This window comes from Heteronotia binoei, chromosome 4 (assembly GCF_032191835.1).
Source record: "Heteronotia binoei isolate CCM8104 ecotype False Entrance Well chromosome 4, APGP_CSIRO_Hbin_v1, whole genome shotgun sequence".
Taxonomy (NCBI): Eukaryota; Metazoa; Chordata; class Lepidosauria; order Squamata; family Gekkonidae; genus Heteronotia; species Heteronotia binoei.
Genome location: NC_083226.1, coordinates 117,276,660 through 117,292,957, shown reverse-complemented (window position 1 = coordinate 117,292,957; position 16,298 = coordinate 117,276,660). Strand labels below are relative to the sequence as shown.

General features: G+C 41.5%; 1 protein-coding gene across 2 annotated transcripts in view; it reads right to left on the bottom strand.

Moving 5' to 3' along the window:
• Positions 1 to 2,138: 2,138 nt before the first annotated feature.
• Positions 2,139 to 16,298, bottom strand: part of LIX1 (limb and CNS expressed 1) — a 58,724-nt gene continuing 44,564 nt past the window's right edge. Inside the window, exons 4-6 of one of the 2 annotated variants that reach the window (XM_060235651.1) lie at positions 11,133 to 11,228; positions 5,553 to 5,630; positions 2,139 to 2,473 (exon numbers count right to left, since the gene is read on the bottom strand). In XM_060235651.1, coding sequence (XP_060091634.1) covers positions 2,189 to 2,473; positions 5,553 to 5,630; positions 11,133 to 11,228 — 459 coding nt within the window. In that variant the 3' untranslated portion in view covers positions 2,139 to 2,188. The remainder of the gene's footprint in view (positions 2,474 to 5,552; positions 5,631 to 11,132; positions 11,229 to 16,298) is intronic. The other variant, XM_060235650.1, reaches the window with a different exon arrangement.

Sequence of the window (16,298 nt, the reverse complement as noted above, 5' to 3'; positions counted from 1 at the left end):
ATTCCAACCCAGAAAGAAACTTTTAACAGCATCAGCTAATTTGGTTAAAAGTTAAAACTCAGGAAATTATCCACAGAAATTCTGAAAGTGGCTTCTGAATGTCCAGATCTAAAAATGTCTTCATCTTATGTAGACATAAATGAAAATCCCTTTACTATAGAAATGTTGTTGGAAGATTTTAAGTTGATTTTATTTTTGCTTCTGAAATATATTTGAAATTTATGAATATGCTTTTTCATATAGTAGTATTGTAACCAGCAGCTAGATGAAATCACACACAAAAAGAGTTAGCATTTTGGGTGGACTCACCAACTGTGGTTTTCAAACCACGGCTGAGTCAACACACTGCTGGATATTGCACTATTGTTGCAACTGGATTGTCTTGTCTAATAGCTCAACATCCAACGATGGATGGCTGCAGCTTCCTCAGACACTCGTCAGGAGTTGTACAGTGAAGAGATCAGTGATGTCTATTTCTGCACACTGGGCAACATAAGGCCACACAGGCCTGGCCTGCAGACTGCACCCCAGATCATTCCTGAGAGTACCTGGTAATAGAGTAGTAGCTGTGGCACGTATGTCAGAGTTCCTGTCAGACAGCTCAAAGCCAAAAGGTTTCTGCTAAGTTAGAAGACCTGAACACCTCTATTCCAGGATGTTTGAATAGAGAGCCTTTTAATGTCCAGGTACTTTGGATAAGCTTAGAATTTACCACAAACTCCAACATGACTGTAGATAATTTGACTTTATTTGGATGGGGAGTTGATTGATAATACTCCCTTTTATTAAAAAGTAAGCAAGTTACTGTCTCTCCATGTTGTGCCACAGTAGGGAAAGAACAGGATGGTAAAGTGTGGTTGCTACCTGTGTCAGATATTGCCTGCAGAATTCCATACTGTTGCCTTTGGCCTATACACCCTTTGGGCAGCCATCTGGTACAGACTAGAAGGTAGGGCCAGAAGTGTTGACCAAAGAGGACACTTCTCCTTTTGCAGATGGCCTGGGCATTAGGTACCTTATCCAGCAATTATTAATGGGAAAACAACTTGCTAGGGAAATTTATTTTATTACATTTACATCCCATTCTTCCTCTGAAGAACTCAAAGCAGCCTATATATGGTTCCCCAGCATTCCTCCACTTCAGCAGTGGAATTGCATCTTGCAACTACAGTCCATTCTGAATAATGATGTCTTGGAAATAAAGCAGCCTATTATCCAGCATGGCACTTGATCTCAACATTTAAAGCAATTTCCATTGATGTAATCAGTTGCTCTTTCATCACATTTTGCGTTTCAAATACTATACAGATGGGTGCTTGTTAGAAGACCAGAGTTCACTCATCTAGTATGTAAAAATTTCAGAGCACTGAGGATCAATGCTTGTCTACAGATTTTTCAAAAAGTTCCTGGGTTTATGTACTAGTGGCAAGAATGCCCATCTTGATTGTTTCTCAAGAACAATTACTGGCTTTCTGCTTTCAATTTTTCATTGATTTCACTTGACAATTTGAGAGACAATTGCTACCTCTTTAATCACTAATTTGAATAATGAAGAAAAATGTAAAGTGGTGTGTTATGCAGAGGTATCTCATTCCTTATTCACAGGGTGAATTGTATATAAATCAGTGTAATATACACAATTGTCAGCCTTACTTTGATTATATAAGAATGATGCCTTAGCTAGTATATAACTGTTGGTGTTCTTAAAGAAATTGTAGATCAAAGCTATAGCTGTTTAAAAATATCCTAAAATCTCTGCTATTCAAAGAGAATTCCATGTTGCATAGTGGCAACTTCAGGCATTTCCCATTCAGAGTAACAGGAAGCATGAATGATGCACTGATCTGAACTTGTGCATGAGATGCAAAGAAATCATGTGCATCTGGAACTTGTGCAGCTCGCTAAGGTGAAATTTGAGAGTTCCTAACTTGTAAATTGCAACCAAATGTACAAATCAGGTTTCCTCCAGCACGAGAAATCTTCTGCCAATGCAAGAGGCTCTTTCATTAGTGGAAGACAGCGCTGTGTCAGCAGAAGTCTCCTTGTGACGGAGAAAAATGCTGCCTTTAGCAGAATGGCTCCGCAGGATCCAGCCCTCCTGTGCTGAAGGCGAATGGTTATGTTGAATTGATCTGAATTACCACATTACTGCTCAGAGTTACAAATCTATTTGGCGGCAATAGGCTGCCTAGCGAAAGCCACTGAGGGCTAGACTCATATGATCATCATTTGAAGATGTGATGGCATGATCGCTGTAGAGCTGACTCAGCGCTAAACCCAGTATTTCTTTTTTTTCTTTGTAAAATCGCAGCTCTTGTCCAGCTTTCCTTGCTTCTTCCAGCTCTCTGAGTGCCACTTGTAGCTCTTGGGAAATAATTCCTGGAGTTTCTTGCTCCTTCATCAGCCAGTCCAGGGCCATGTGACTTCTCATTCTTTCATCTAAATTGTACTGGGAATAGTAGGAAATCACTTCCTTTCATCACAAAAAAACCACACCAAGGTTAGTGAAAGATATATCACTAAATTGTTCAAAAATTTCAAAACAACATGTAGGGATTTTTGGGAAATGATACTGTGGCAGGCTACATAGAAACAAACTGCCTGGCAGGTCAGGAAATACCCTTGGGCTCAGCAGCAAGGCTCACCTAGGTAGAGCAAGGTGGGACCAAGGGCAGAAAGGTGCAGCAGTCTCTGTTTGTAACCTGACTCAAAGGGTGTGGAGGCAGTGAGCAAGCCTGTGTGAAAGAACAATGGCTCTCTGGGCTCAGAGAGACAAAGCAAGGAACAGAGGAAAAGAGGGGGGAGCTTAAGGGCCAGATGTGAAGCTAAGGCAATAAAAAGGAAGGGGGAATGGGAGAAAGCTGGCAGGAGAGGAAGGCAGAAGTAGAAGGAAGGTTGTAGCATCGTGGCTCTTCTCCTGTGTAATGCAGTGCACTCCTTGGATGGGTGAAGTAAACCACACTTTTAAGGGTCCAGATTGATAAATAAAGGAGCTTGCATAAGGAAACAGTTACTGGGCTTGTGATCTCAGAACTTCATGGATGTCCCTGCCCCCAGAAGACACTACAGATACTAACATGCTTGCCTTCTATATCACGTTGGTTCTCCTATAGCTATCTAATTTTGATACTCCTCTCTTATAAGCAATAGGACTAGATTTCTTCCTTTTTAAAAAACTGAACCAGACTTTTGTGAAGTGTGCTAGCTACATCACACTAAGCAGTGTTTTAGCAACTAGCATACTGAACAGAAGTAATACAAAAGAAATAATATAGTTACAACACTAACCATGCAGACCTTAGTATTTAACGCAAAACACTAATGATATAATAGTGATGCGTAGGCTTACAAATACCCTCCCTAAGAAGGCCTGTTTGGCTCCATCACTTCCTGTTCGCCATCATTTTGTGACTGTGTTATGGATTGATTTCAAGATTTGGAAACTGAACACTGACTAGAGACACTGCAAAGTCTTGATGGGTGTTACAACATTTTGGGTACTGTAGTTCTTTTCATCATTTAATTTCTAGTTCAATTTTGTCAAAATTATTTCATTTCTCTGTGTTTAAGGTATATTATTGTTAGCTGTCTTGAGTCCCAATGGACAAATAGGGTGTATGTTAAAAAACCTGCTAAATCTGCAACTTTAGCTTGAAACTTTGTGAAAAGAGTCAGCTTTCATAGTGTTGCATTGTGAACATCATCAGCACAGACTGAACATCATCCTTAAAGCATGCACATGCTTTGCTGTAAGGATATAATAAATTTATTTTAACTTCTTTGCTACTTAAAATTACAGACTCTGGATTCAAGGAACCACAGATGGAACTGAGTTTTCAGAATGGATCTTTGCTGCTTAACCCCTTTCCACAGCCCCCTGTGCCTCATGAAAAGGGGTGGGGATAGGCTTTCCAATCCCCAGGTCCCAGCGGGGGATCCCCTGGTTTTACAGGCTTCAAAGTTGAGCAGGAAGTACTTCATGGGGAAGGGTCAGCAGCACAGTCTCTCCATTTGTTTTGCTTTTGTTTCAGAGGAAGTAAGAGTGTGTGTGTGAGAGAGAGAGCAGCGTAACCCCTGTTCTTTTCAGATGTCATTGTGGAGGATCCAGACTCAGTAAGTGTGTGTGTGTGTGTGTGTGTGGGTGAGAGAGAGAGAGAGAGAGAGAGGGTTGCCAGTCTCCGGGTTTGGAGGCCCTCCCCCCGCTTTAGAAAGTGGGGGGGGGGAATGTCTACTGGGCACTCTATTATTCCCTATGGAGAATGATTCTCATAGGGAATAATGGGGAATTGATCTGCGGGTATCGGGAGCTCGGGGGGGGGGGCTGTTTTTTGAGGTAGAGGCACCGAATTTTCAGTATAGAATCTAGTGCCTCTTCCAAAAAGATTGGACCAGGGGTCCAATTCTATGAGCCCAAAAAGAAGGTACCCCATCCTTCATTATTTCCTATGGAGGGAAGGCATTTAAAAAGGTGTGCTGTCCCTTTAAATGTGATGGTCAGAACTCCCTTGGAGTTCAATTATGCTTGTCACACCTTTGCTCCTGGCTCCACCCCCGAAGTCTCCAGATATTTCTTGAATTGGACTTGGCAATCCTAGTTGGGGATCTTCAGACATGATGTGAAATGTGGCATATAGGACTACAGTAAGAAGGGGGAACATCAGAAATTGTTTTATTTTCTTGCACAATTTGCAAAGGAGTAAACGATAATTTCTACCAATTCCCGTAATTATTCCTGAGGCTCCTCTAACTCAAGGAGCAGCTCTTTGGATGCAGATGAAGGGCAAAGGTAACTGGTTAATATCCATTCAGTGAAAGGGTAACTGGCTCATATCCATTCAGTTAATTCTGCTCTATTCATGGTTCTTTGGACCTGAACCTAGGTCTTCGATCATTTATCATTACTAAGAGTGAGATTTTAAAAATCCCACTCATATTAGTGGCAAACAGCTTACCTTGTACTTGAGTGTTTTCTACTGAAATCCATAGGATTTGGCTAAATTTAGGGTTGCCAATCCCAAGTTGGGGGCAGGGGATCTCCTGGTTTGGAGGCCCTCCTCCTGCTTCAGGGTAATCAGAAAGCGGGGGTGGGGATATCTGCTGGGCTACCCTAAGGAGACTGATTCCCATACGGTATAATGGAGAATTGATCTGTGGAAGGTTGTTTTTTGAGATAGAGGCACAACATTTTAAGCATAGCATCCAGTGTCTCTCCTCAAAACACCCCCCAAGTTTCAAAAAGATTGGACCCGTGGGTCCAATTCTATGAGCCCCAAAAGAAGGTGCTGCTATTCATTATTCCAAATGGATGAAAGGCATTTAAAAGGCATGCAGTCCCTTTAAATGTGATTGCCAGAACTCCCACCCTTGCTCCCTGCTCCACCCCCAAAGTCTCCTGGTTCCACTCCCAAAGTTCCCAGATATTTCTTGAGTCAGACCTGGCAACCCTAACTGAACTGTATTTATAGAAGATGAGCCTGTTTAGCAGAGTGGAAACATTTGTAGTTCTTAAAAAAGCATTGGGGATAAGTATTGTATTTTACAAGACTACTTACTTGCCGAGAGCACTTTGTTTCACGCAGGGCTTTGAGGCTTCCATTCCAATGCAGTAGTTGAAAGACAATCATCAGTTCCTGTGGAATAAAAGAAACTAGTTACTGGCTTAGCTGCTTAAAAGCAAAATCTTTCATGATAAGAAAATTAATAGAGTTAGTGTGCAAGCAATGGATGGGATTTAGAGGTGTGCTTGTGCATTTTGAAAGCTGCTTCTGCACACCAAAGGGGTATTTTTTCTTGTTTTTACTCCTCACTGGAGTACTGCAAGAGAAAAGTGAAACTAGAACCAGGGATGTTGTGCAAGAGCTTGCAGAAGCATGGGAACTGAAACAGAGCCTATGTCGGAGTGGCCAAACTTGCTTAACGTAAGAGCCACATAGAATAAATGTCAGATGTTTGAGAGCCACAAGAAAGAGGGAGGGAGGAAACTAGATGAGGGAGATGAGCCATAAATAAAGCAACTAACTCTAAATGCATTCTCCAAGCAGCTGGTTGGCTTGGCTTGGTGAAGTGATTTAAAGAGACAAATGCCTTTTCCAAGATGGCTGACAGGATGGTGGGGGTTTCAAGAGCCACACAATAAGTGTGAAAGAGCCACAGTGTGAAAGAGCCACCCCGGGCCTATGTATCCCTTCCCTCGTTGAAATGAGGAGGCAAACACGAGTCTGAGGCAAAGACTGGCTGACTGAGGGCAGAGCAGGCTCCACCCCTGCTAGTTGCAATGGGCAGCATTGTGAGGCTGGTGTTGCTAGTTCATCCCTCTTCTGGGATGGCAAAGCAGACCCTACCCATCAGCAGCATTGCCACAGAGGGCAAAGGAGCCGTATTACAGCAGTGAATGGATTCTTGAATAGGAGTGTCTGAAAGGGCAAAAGCAAGTTCTTTCTCCTTACACTTTTGTTTTTTGGGAGCAACCTAGAGTGCGATTGGAGAGTGGGTGGGCATGAAATGGTCCATAACCTCTCTCTCTCATTTATGCCCCACCTCTCCAATGGGGACCAAAAGCAGCATGAGGAGGAAGAAGTAAGAGAAAGGGACATTTTTATGTGATCCATCCAATTACTTCTCAGTACTGAAATCACGTTCTGCAGAAACCATGTGCATTGCTCCTACATGTGACAACCAACCATTTTGCAAAAGGATAAAACATTCAGTGGCTTGAATCCAGCAATGCACAAGCAGAAACATAAATATAATGCAGTTCTGCTTTCCAAATCTTGTCCTTCTTGTATATTAAATTGGTTGCACAAGATCTTGCACAAGTGGAAATGCAAATGGAGATACAATAAATTTTACTTCACACAAGTGGCTACCATAGTCTTTTTTTTGGTGGGGGGGAGTTGTGTGTGTGTGTGTGATTTTGATTGTACAAGAACTCTGAAATTCTAACATGTGGGTTGTATGGAAACAACTTAAGTGTATAGACCATTACTATTATATTATCATTGACCATCTCAAAATTATAAACAGCCCGATTTGAAAGCTTGATTTTATAATAACTATGGAAAAATTGCATCAAATGATGATGTGACTGCATGATGATGATGATGATGATTCATGAATGGCTCAATCCCTGCTGCTGGTACCTTGAGGTAGAGAGAAATAATAATAGACAGTTTGGAAGAGTGAAGATTTTATTGCCCTAAAATGTGAGATAGCAGTTGCTTTTATAGAGGTTGGGTCGCCAAATTTATGTAGCATATGGTTGTCAGGTATACTGTCCCTGGACAGGCATCTCAGTCTCAGGACAAGGCACTTTTAGTTAGGAAGCCCCTGGGAATTAAATGCCAAGATATAGAGCAGTGTTTCTGCTGCCCCTTATGGGGAGCTGATTTTAAGCCCAACGCAAAGCTCCCAGCTTCTTCCTCTTTTGCCACTTAGACCTCACCCTCGCCCCCTTTATTGATTAAGAGCTGAAGAGTTCCAGATCTATGGGCTCTCCCAGAGAGAAGTTCTCCAGAAGCAAGTCCCCTGCCTCTGGTCAGCTTACCTTCTCAGAGGAAATCCCCGTCAGCCATGTGATGTTCAGCAGATCCAGGGCTTCCAAGCTCCTGGCCCATGACAGGCTACAATGTATTCATTGAGCACAAGGGAGAAGAGACTTTTAAAGTGCTTTCTGAGTGCCCCTGAAATAATCCTCCAAAATTGCGGAAGTGAAGAAACAACTGCCCTCGAGTGAGATGCCAACAGGGAGGCTCCCATCTGCCTAGTAAGCCAATGCCAACAAGCTCTACCGGCAGGCACAAAGCCATTAAGACGTGTGAGGCAGCAGAGATCCTCCAGAAGCCAGATGCCTGTGTGAAGCCCACCAGATGTATTTTGTCCACCAACCACGAAGTTACAGTCGGCTCCAGATATCAGGCGAAGGCAGCAGGAAGCTGAGTCCAGCCTGAAGGAGATTGGAAGAGTATTGTTCAGCCAGTAAGATGTAAGGCTATGAGTATCGAGCCAAACAGCTGGCCCAAAGAAGTAGAAAGCCTGTGGAGGAAACTGTGGGCTGAAAAGCTTCCTTAATAGCTTTTTCTTTGTCGCTGGTGCTGCAGAAGATAAGAGAGAAACCTTAGCAGAAGGGCCGATAAACCAAGGGTCATCTGAAGGTCCTGATGTCTGCGACGCTTGAGCTCTTGGGTGGCTGCGGAGGGGCCAAGCAGCTGGCAGAGAGAACGCTGCCCAGCAGCGAAGCAGAATCGAACAGATCCACAAAGGGGAACTGACTGGCATCAAGGAAGTCCCGCGCCTGAAGGCTGTAGCCGGATTGCGCCAGAGGGAGATGGCCAGGAAATGGTAGAAACAGGGGAAGATGCAGCTGTCCCAGTCCCGGAACGAGGTGTGAGCCTGCAAGAGCCTCTCCAGAAGGGAGAGGGCCCAGAAGAAAGTCCGGAAGAAAGTCCAACTTGCTGAGTTTCTGTGTGAAGCTACAAAGAGGGGACTCTTTTTGTTCCTTTTTAAGTAATTTTTGAATTATTTTGATTTTTTTTTTATGTTTTGAAGCCACTTTCCTTTGATAGCAACAGCTCTATGCATAAGGCTTGTTTGCCCCAGAAGAAGAGAAGAAAATAAGACGATCCCTAGGGGTAGGTAGTCAAAATGTGTCCCAAGCTAGTTTTAGCTTGACACATTGCTCAGTGCCTTGGCCATATATTGTGATGCTTAAGTAAGACAAAAGATTCAGTTCTTTGTGATTTTATTCATAAAAGGCCCTTTAGGAAAATTGTTAAAATGAGGAAACCCAGCCCTAGAAAGAAATGTTATGTTGAATTATAGGCTTGTTTTGAACTTTGTTTTGTTTTGCTATGCAGTTTTAACCAAAGTTTTCCTAGATAGGCTTTCTAGGTGCAGTTTTGCTTCCAGACCTGATTGTTTGAAGCCCCGACCTCTGGACCTCACTCACCGGTAGCAGTGAGGTTCCACAGGCAACGCTCTCTGGATCCTGGACTACCGGAAATGGCAGGATTCCACAGGCATCGGAGGCGAATCTCCCTGGGCAAAGAACAGTCAGTTCCTGTGCGACTGCAGCTAGGGAGCTCGATTGCTCTACGCTCCGGGAAGGAGAAATTCCTCAAGCAACAGCCAGCTGATCGAGTTGAGAGATCCATGATTGCAAGTGGTTATCAAAATGTATTCCAGATGTGTTTCTAAGTATGGGTTTGGTGTTCGGGTTTAATAGATTGATTTTGGTATGTATGAAGGTTTGTGGATGTAATGATAATATTCAAACTCTGTTTGAAAGAGGGGAAATATAGCGGTGGATCGATAAGAACAAGAATCAATACCAATACCTAAGCAATATATATGGCTTGGTGATGCTAGAATTAAATAACAGTGCTTTTAGAAAATAATCTTTTGGCGCAGTTTAAGCAAGGGAGTGTTAGTTGGCTGAGGAAAAGGGAACTACAAAAGGTCATTGCCCTTTCAGAGTGGAAAGCGTAAAAGGGAACTTCATTAGGCGCTAGCAAAAAGCAGTGTAGCAATAGGAATGTGTGTGTGCAATGGTTCCGTGTGGAAACAGGGGACAAACAGAAGCCCTAAAAGGGGCGCCGGGAGCTGGTAAACTGGCACGAGAGGGGCTCCAAGAAGGGCCCAGAAAGCTGAAAAACAACCCGGAGTGTGGCAAAAGTATGACGTGGGCACCTTCCCACAAGAAGGAGAACATGGGTGTTTTAGATAGTGCGTGGGTGGGGACACCCAATAAAGGACGGCAGGTAACTGTAATCATTGCTCAGAGCTCAGAGTCCACACTCTCTCTGGAGCCCGTGTATAGAGCGCTTATGCACGTTAAATAAAGAAGCTGTTTTCCTGACCTTGCCTCAGACCTCGTTTGTGAGTATGATTTACTATTAATTGGACAACACAGGACTTTTCCTGCTACAGTGTGTGTGTGTGTGATTTTGATTGTACAAGAACTCTGAAATTCTAACATGTGGGTTGTATGGAAACAACTTAAGTGTATAGACCATTACTATTATATTATCATTGACCATCTCAAAATTATAAACAGCCCGATTTAAATGAAAGCTTGATTTTATAATAACTATGGAAAAATTGCATCAAATGATGATGTGACTGCATGATGATGATGATGATGATTCATGAATGGCTCAATCCCTGCTGCTGGTACCTTGAGGTAGAGAGAAATAATAATAGACAGTTTGGAAGAGTGAAGATTTTATTGCCCTAAAATGTGAGATAGCAGTTGCTTTTATAGAGGTTGGGTTTACTTTGACACTTATTAAGTTTGTCTGGAATGGATTTAGATAAACCAGAATTGGTCCAGTGTTTCACCATAAAAAACATTCAGAGTTGCATATATTCTCACATGTCCCAAAGAGGCATAATTGGGCTTTTAGTTGAATGGTTTTCTATTCAGGGCTTTTTTTGAGCAGGAATGCAGTTCTGGCTGATTTGGCGCCAGAGGTGTGTGGCCTAATATGCAGATGAGTTCCTGTTGGGCTTTTTCTACAAAAAAGCCCTTAGTCTTACAACAGATAAACTTTGTAGTCTGTCTTTCATCAGTCATAAGAAAAAAACATTCATCAGAAGCAAAGCTGGTGTAGTTGTACTTGTAAAGGAATTTGTTTGTTGGACACATCTGAAAATATGACTTGGGTAGGGGTTTTTTTAATGTAAGGAAATATCAGTGTGAACTGCTTAGATTTTCCAGAACACATTAAAACAAATGTAAGGATGAATAACAAGCAGCTTCTTTCCAATTGGACTCTAACTTGGAAAACACTGTACAAGAGGAAAACACAAAATCACACTATTTTTATTTTTAAAAGCATCTACAACACTTATGAATTACTCTCAAGAGTTTCTTTTTCAGTGCTAGAAGAATGAAATAATTAAAGATACTGTCTTAGCCCATCCATATAAGATAAATGTTTATGGAGGAAAAACTGATGAAATGCATCAGTGATATAATCTTACATTAAACCCTCAAAAATCCTATACAAACTAACCCTGGAGTCAATCTCATTGGGCAGAGCAAGTCAGAATCAATGTACATAAGGATTGCTGTGTATGTTTTAAAAATTCTATATGTACCATTTGGAAAGTATGTAAAATGAATGTGCTGATACCTGAAACTCCAGCATTGTTTTCCCCGTGTTGGACTCCAGCATATAATGATAAGCTCCAATGCTTGTACTTGGGTCATCTGCATCATGTAAAGAACCCTTCAACAGAAAAAATGATTTCTGAATTACATGACCATGTTTTTAAGTGTAAAAGGTAAACAATTTTCACATCTTTGGATACATGGTCCTGATGTTACCAGACTAGATCTGGAAGTAATCTAGATATGTCCACCTGTCAATGACCTTCTTTTGAAGGGAAGGGGAAAGTCTGGAATGCCGCCCTTTGAAATTTATGCTAAAATGCCTCCAAAGGGGTAGACACAAAGTGCTTTCAGAGAGCAGCCACGTTCCACACAAAGTAACATAAGTCTTGATTTGTTTGATATCAACCATTTTCATTACCCTTTGGAAACCTTCCTTTAAGGATGCTGATTTCAGTAACTGTGCTATGAATCAGTCATGAATGTGGTTTTGGCTGTTACAAGCTGGCTGTGATAGGTCTGGCTTCAAACTGTATTATAGAATAGCAGATTGAGACAAATTTTTATCAAACTAAAGATGCTGCTTGGTGTCTCCATTTGTGCTCACATATATTTTGTTGGTAGAAAGTCCACAAAGTGATTTTTACACTTGGTTTTTACGTGATAAATTAGTCCTGATTTGGAACTTAGCATCTGTCCAGTATACAGATCAAGGGTCAAAAAGCAAGCTTGCACACAATAGCAGCTTGATCATCTGTGCTGAATCAATAAACAGCATGGAATACTTGATACTCATAATGGCCTTTGGCCACACCATACTTGCAGGTGGAGGGATACATTCCCTCCTTCCAGCTTTTATATACAGGGTTTTTCCCATTTGGGAGACAATCTATGCACAAAACTTTAAAAAAAATATAGAAAGTTCCTCCTTATAACCCTTAATGATCTAGGGAAGCTTTACAGAGCTGAACACAGTACACAAGATAGTTTCTTGAGCAGAACTGTCAGCAAATTTATAGCTTTTGAAATGCAGTAACATTAACACACTGCTGTTGAAATATTTATGCTGGCTTTTAAATATCCCTGAGGACATCTGCCCAGAACTCTGCAATTCTAATCTTTTACCTTGCAAATTTTCCATAAAAAATGATGAATTGCATGAAATGAACCTTCTTCTCCAAATCACATCTAAATAAATCATAGACCATTTTCCAAAACATATGTCAATTAGAATTGTCCCTCAAAAGGGCATGAGACTCATAAACCTTGAAAAGAGAGGACTCTTTTCATCCACAGACCAAGACATACACCAGACCTCCACTGCAGCTGGGCAAACACACCTAAATTATAGGCTCTCCCGCATGCCCCCACCAGCATCTCGTAATTGAGACTCTTCAACTGAAGAGGGACAATTTCAGATTACATGATTCACCAAAGGGCTGCTGCTTTTAACCCTCTCCCCAAGACATTTCAAATCTCCTTTCCCCTTCTTATCAGGAGCTCCTGTAGGAATAGGATGGTCTGATGCACAGCTTTTTAGAGTCTCCAGCTCTGTTAGCCTTTACTGAACTAGCCTTTTTTCCTACTATCAATAACTGCAAAATAATTAGGGTTGATCATCCCCAGTTGGGGGCAGGGGGTCACCTGATTTGGAGGCCCTCCCCTCACTTCAGGGTTATCAGAAAGCAGGAATGGGATTTGAATGTCTACTGGATACACCATTATTGAATGTCTACTGGATACACTATGGAGACTATGACACCAAATTTTCAGCATAGCATCTCAAAAAACCCTTCAAGTTTCAAAAAGATTGGACCAGGAGTTTTGATTCTATGAGTCCCAAAATAAGTTGCCCCTATCTGCCATTGTTTCCAGTGAGGGGAATGCATTTAGAAGGAGTGCAGACTCCTTAAATATGATGGACAGAACTCCCTTCGGAGTTCAATTGTGCTTGTCACAACCTTGTTCCTGGCTCCACCCCAAAGTCTCCTGGCTCCACTCCCAATGTCTCCAGATATTTCCTGAGTCTGACCTGGCAACCCTACAAAAGATTGTTTGAAGCCACAACATTCTTTCAGCATTATTATTCTTTACTCCATTTGGACACATTTTAACTGTAACATTGGTGATGGCAGGAAAACCACTTGAACAACTCTTTATGATGATACCTTGTTCATAATTCAAGGGGAAAATGTTTGCTTTGAGCCAAGGGGGTTATGTCATCTCTTTGGAGAGGCAGTGTACCATTATCAGGGCTTTTTTTCTGGAAAAAATGGTGCCAGAACTCTCAAGAAAAGGAGAAATGCATGGGTGCCCTTTGTTAGCCCTGAACCCCCTCTTCCACTGTTATAGACTATAGTTCTCTGGCTCTCAGGCCAGACCCACTGTGGACATTTAGTTTCAATGGACTACAATTTTATGGCTCCTGTGCCAATCTCAGTGTAAGCTCCTTACACAACAGAGCATCATTGAAGATGATCATCAGTCAACAGCTCCATCCTGTCACATAGCCCTTTTCCATTGGGTGTTACAGAAGGGAACAATTCGGCTCTAGATTAACTGCTCTAGTTTCTTTGTTTAGAATATGATTTGCACTCAGCAAAGCCATCATTGCCCATTAATCCTTTTGTCTCATTTCCTGGAAGCCATCTCCAGGCTTATGTCTTCTACCACACGACTCTGCCTTGGGATGTGAATTTGGCTATAAAAAGGCCAGCTTTTTGGCCAGTCAGGTGTGTCTCTGATGGTACCCCTACCTTGTTGTCAGAGCCACCCCCAATTCCTGATTAGTATTGGGCTCATTATTGCAAGTGGCACTGATTGTCTCTTGCTCCCCTTTCTCTTTCCATCTTCGCTGGAGGATCGTCCTCCATTCATTCAAACAAATCAGCCAGTATCATAATGCCTCTGTATAAATCGATGGTGCGGTCTCATTTGGAGTACTGTGTGCAGTTCTGGTCGCCGCACCTCAAAAAGAATATTATAGCATTGGAGAAAGTTCAGAAAAGGGCAACTAAAATGATTAAAGGGCTGGAACACCTTCCCTATGAAGAAAGGTTGAAACGCTTGGGTCTCTTTAGCTTGGAGAAACGTCGACTGAGGGGTGACATGATAGAGGTTTACAAGATAATGCATGGGATGGAGAAAGTAGAGAAAGAAGTACTTTTCTCCCTTTCTCACAATACAAGAACTTGTGGGCATTCGATGAAATTGCTGAGCAGACAGGTTAAAACGGATAAAAGGAAGTACTTCTTCACCCAAAGGGTGATTAACATGTGGAATTCACTGCCACAGGAGGTGGTGGCGGCCACAAGCATGGCCACCTTCAAGAGGGGGTTAGATAAAAATATGGAGCAGAGGTCCATCAGTGGCTATTAGCCACAGTGTGTGTGTGTGTATATATATATTTGGCCGCTGTGTGACACAGAATGTTGGACTGGATGGGCCATTGGCCTGATCTAACATGGCTTCTCTTATGTTCTTATTTGTTGAAAGGTACAGTATTGCCCTGTATGTCTTTCCTCATATGTCCCTATCTATTTTCCTACCTATTTTTCCTAGTTCTGTGTGAATGATTGATAACTGAGCTTTCTTGTGTGCTTGAATAATTTTTTTAATAAAAATCTGTTTTTAGTACACTAATCTTGTTATTTAAAAAGGGCTCTTGGGTGAACTGACTCCTGTATACACAGATAATTGACTCTGCTTAGTTTTCCATCTTTGCCCACCGAAATAATTCCCCCATACCTCATCAGAGGGCAGTTTGATTAACACCCTCATGAACTTTTACACATTTTTTGAGAATTTTGGTTTCACAAAGGGGTTCTGGAACTCTGTTCAACTGCATTCCCCCTGGCCATTATAAACATCTGCTCTGTGTATGGGGAACAGATATGTATTGGGATTTGTTCATCCTTACACATATCTGCAAAAAAATTATGATAAAATGGTACTGCCCCAAATTTACTTCATGCATACAAATGTAAGAAATAAGAAATGTAAATGGATATTTTCAAAGCAATGTGGGTGTTCATTTTCTTTTCCACTCAGTACATTAGCAATGAAATGCTGTGCAAAGTTATTCCAGCTAAGCCCACTGAAATCAGTGGGCTTCATTTGAAGTAACTCTGCGTAGGATTGCACTGTGAATTACCTGAATGTGTGAATGATTCTTTATAGAACAGTCTCAAGGCTGTGCGTGCACTTGCTTTTAATGAATCAATGATACAAGTGAACAATGGAAAGCAAGATTTTTTAAACTCAATAGCTTGCATTTATATGGTGCCTACATATATAAAGACTTAAATAGTAACAATACATATATGTGGTTTCTTCAAGCTATGGGTAAAGCACTTAAGAATCAATTCCATTAAGCACTGCAACCACTTCTGCAGTGAAACACAGTAGCTTATGATACTGTACAAGTACATTAAGCCAATACACACAACTGCAGCTAACCTCAAATGCAGATGTTTGCAGTCTGATATGGTTTTGGTATATTTAGTGACAAAAGTTCCTTGCCAATTCACTTCCTTGCCAGAGGCAGCAATGTAGTAAAAGCAAAGCACTGAAATGGAGATACAGGGAAGAAAATTGCAGGACCAGGATAGTTTAATGTGCTGATTTTGCCTTGGAGGTATTACTAGCTTTCCTTTATGTTTTATAACTTACAGCAAGAATGTATGTATTCCTTGGGGAAAATGGCAGGATGTAACTAGCTTTCCCTGATAATTTATCTTAATAGCATTACTGTTAATTGATACACTCAAATTATGGGTGAAAGAAGAGGAGGTATATACACTAATTTTCCTTTTACTTAATCAATATTTTATTGGTGGATAAGGCAACTTTTCAGATATCAGGCTGGAAAAGATGAGCTGCATCCAAAATAAATGCAATAAGACCCCCCCCCCCACCTTACAAAGTAAGCAATTATGGACAGTGCTCAGGAAATGCCTCAAATGTATTCTAGCTTGGTTCCCTTTTTGTGGGGAACACTCCACCATCAAAGAACATGAGTGGAATAAATACTTAGCATTTATACAGCCCATTCCATGCATATTGTCTTAGCCATACAACAGTCAGAGAGGGAGGGAGAGAGAGAGAATGGTTTGCCTAACGCCATGCCATAAGTTTGTGGTAGATATGAGATTTCAACTTGAACATATGAACATATGAAGCTGCCTTA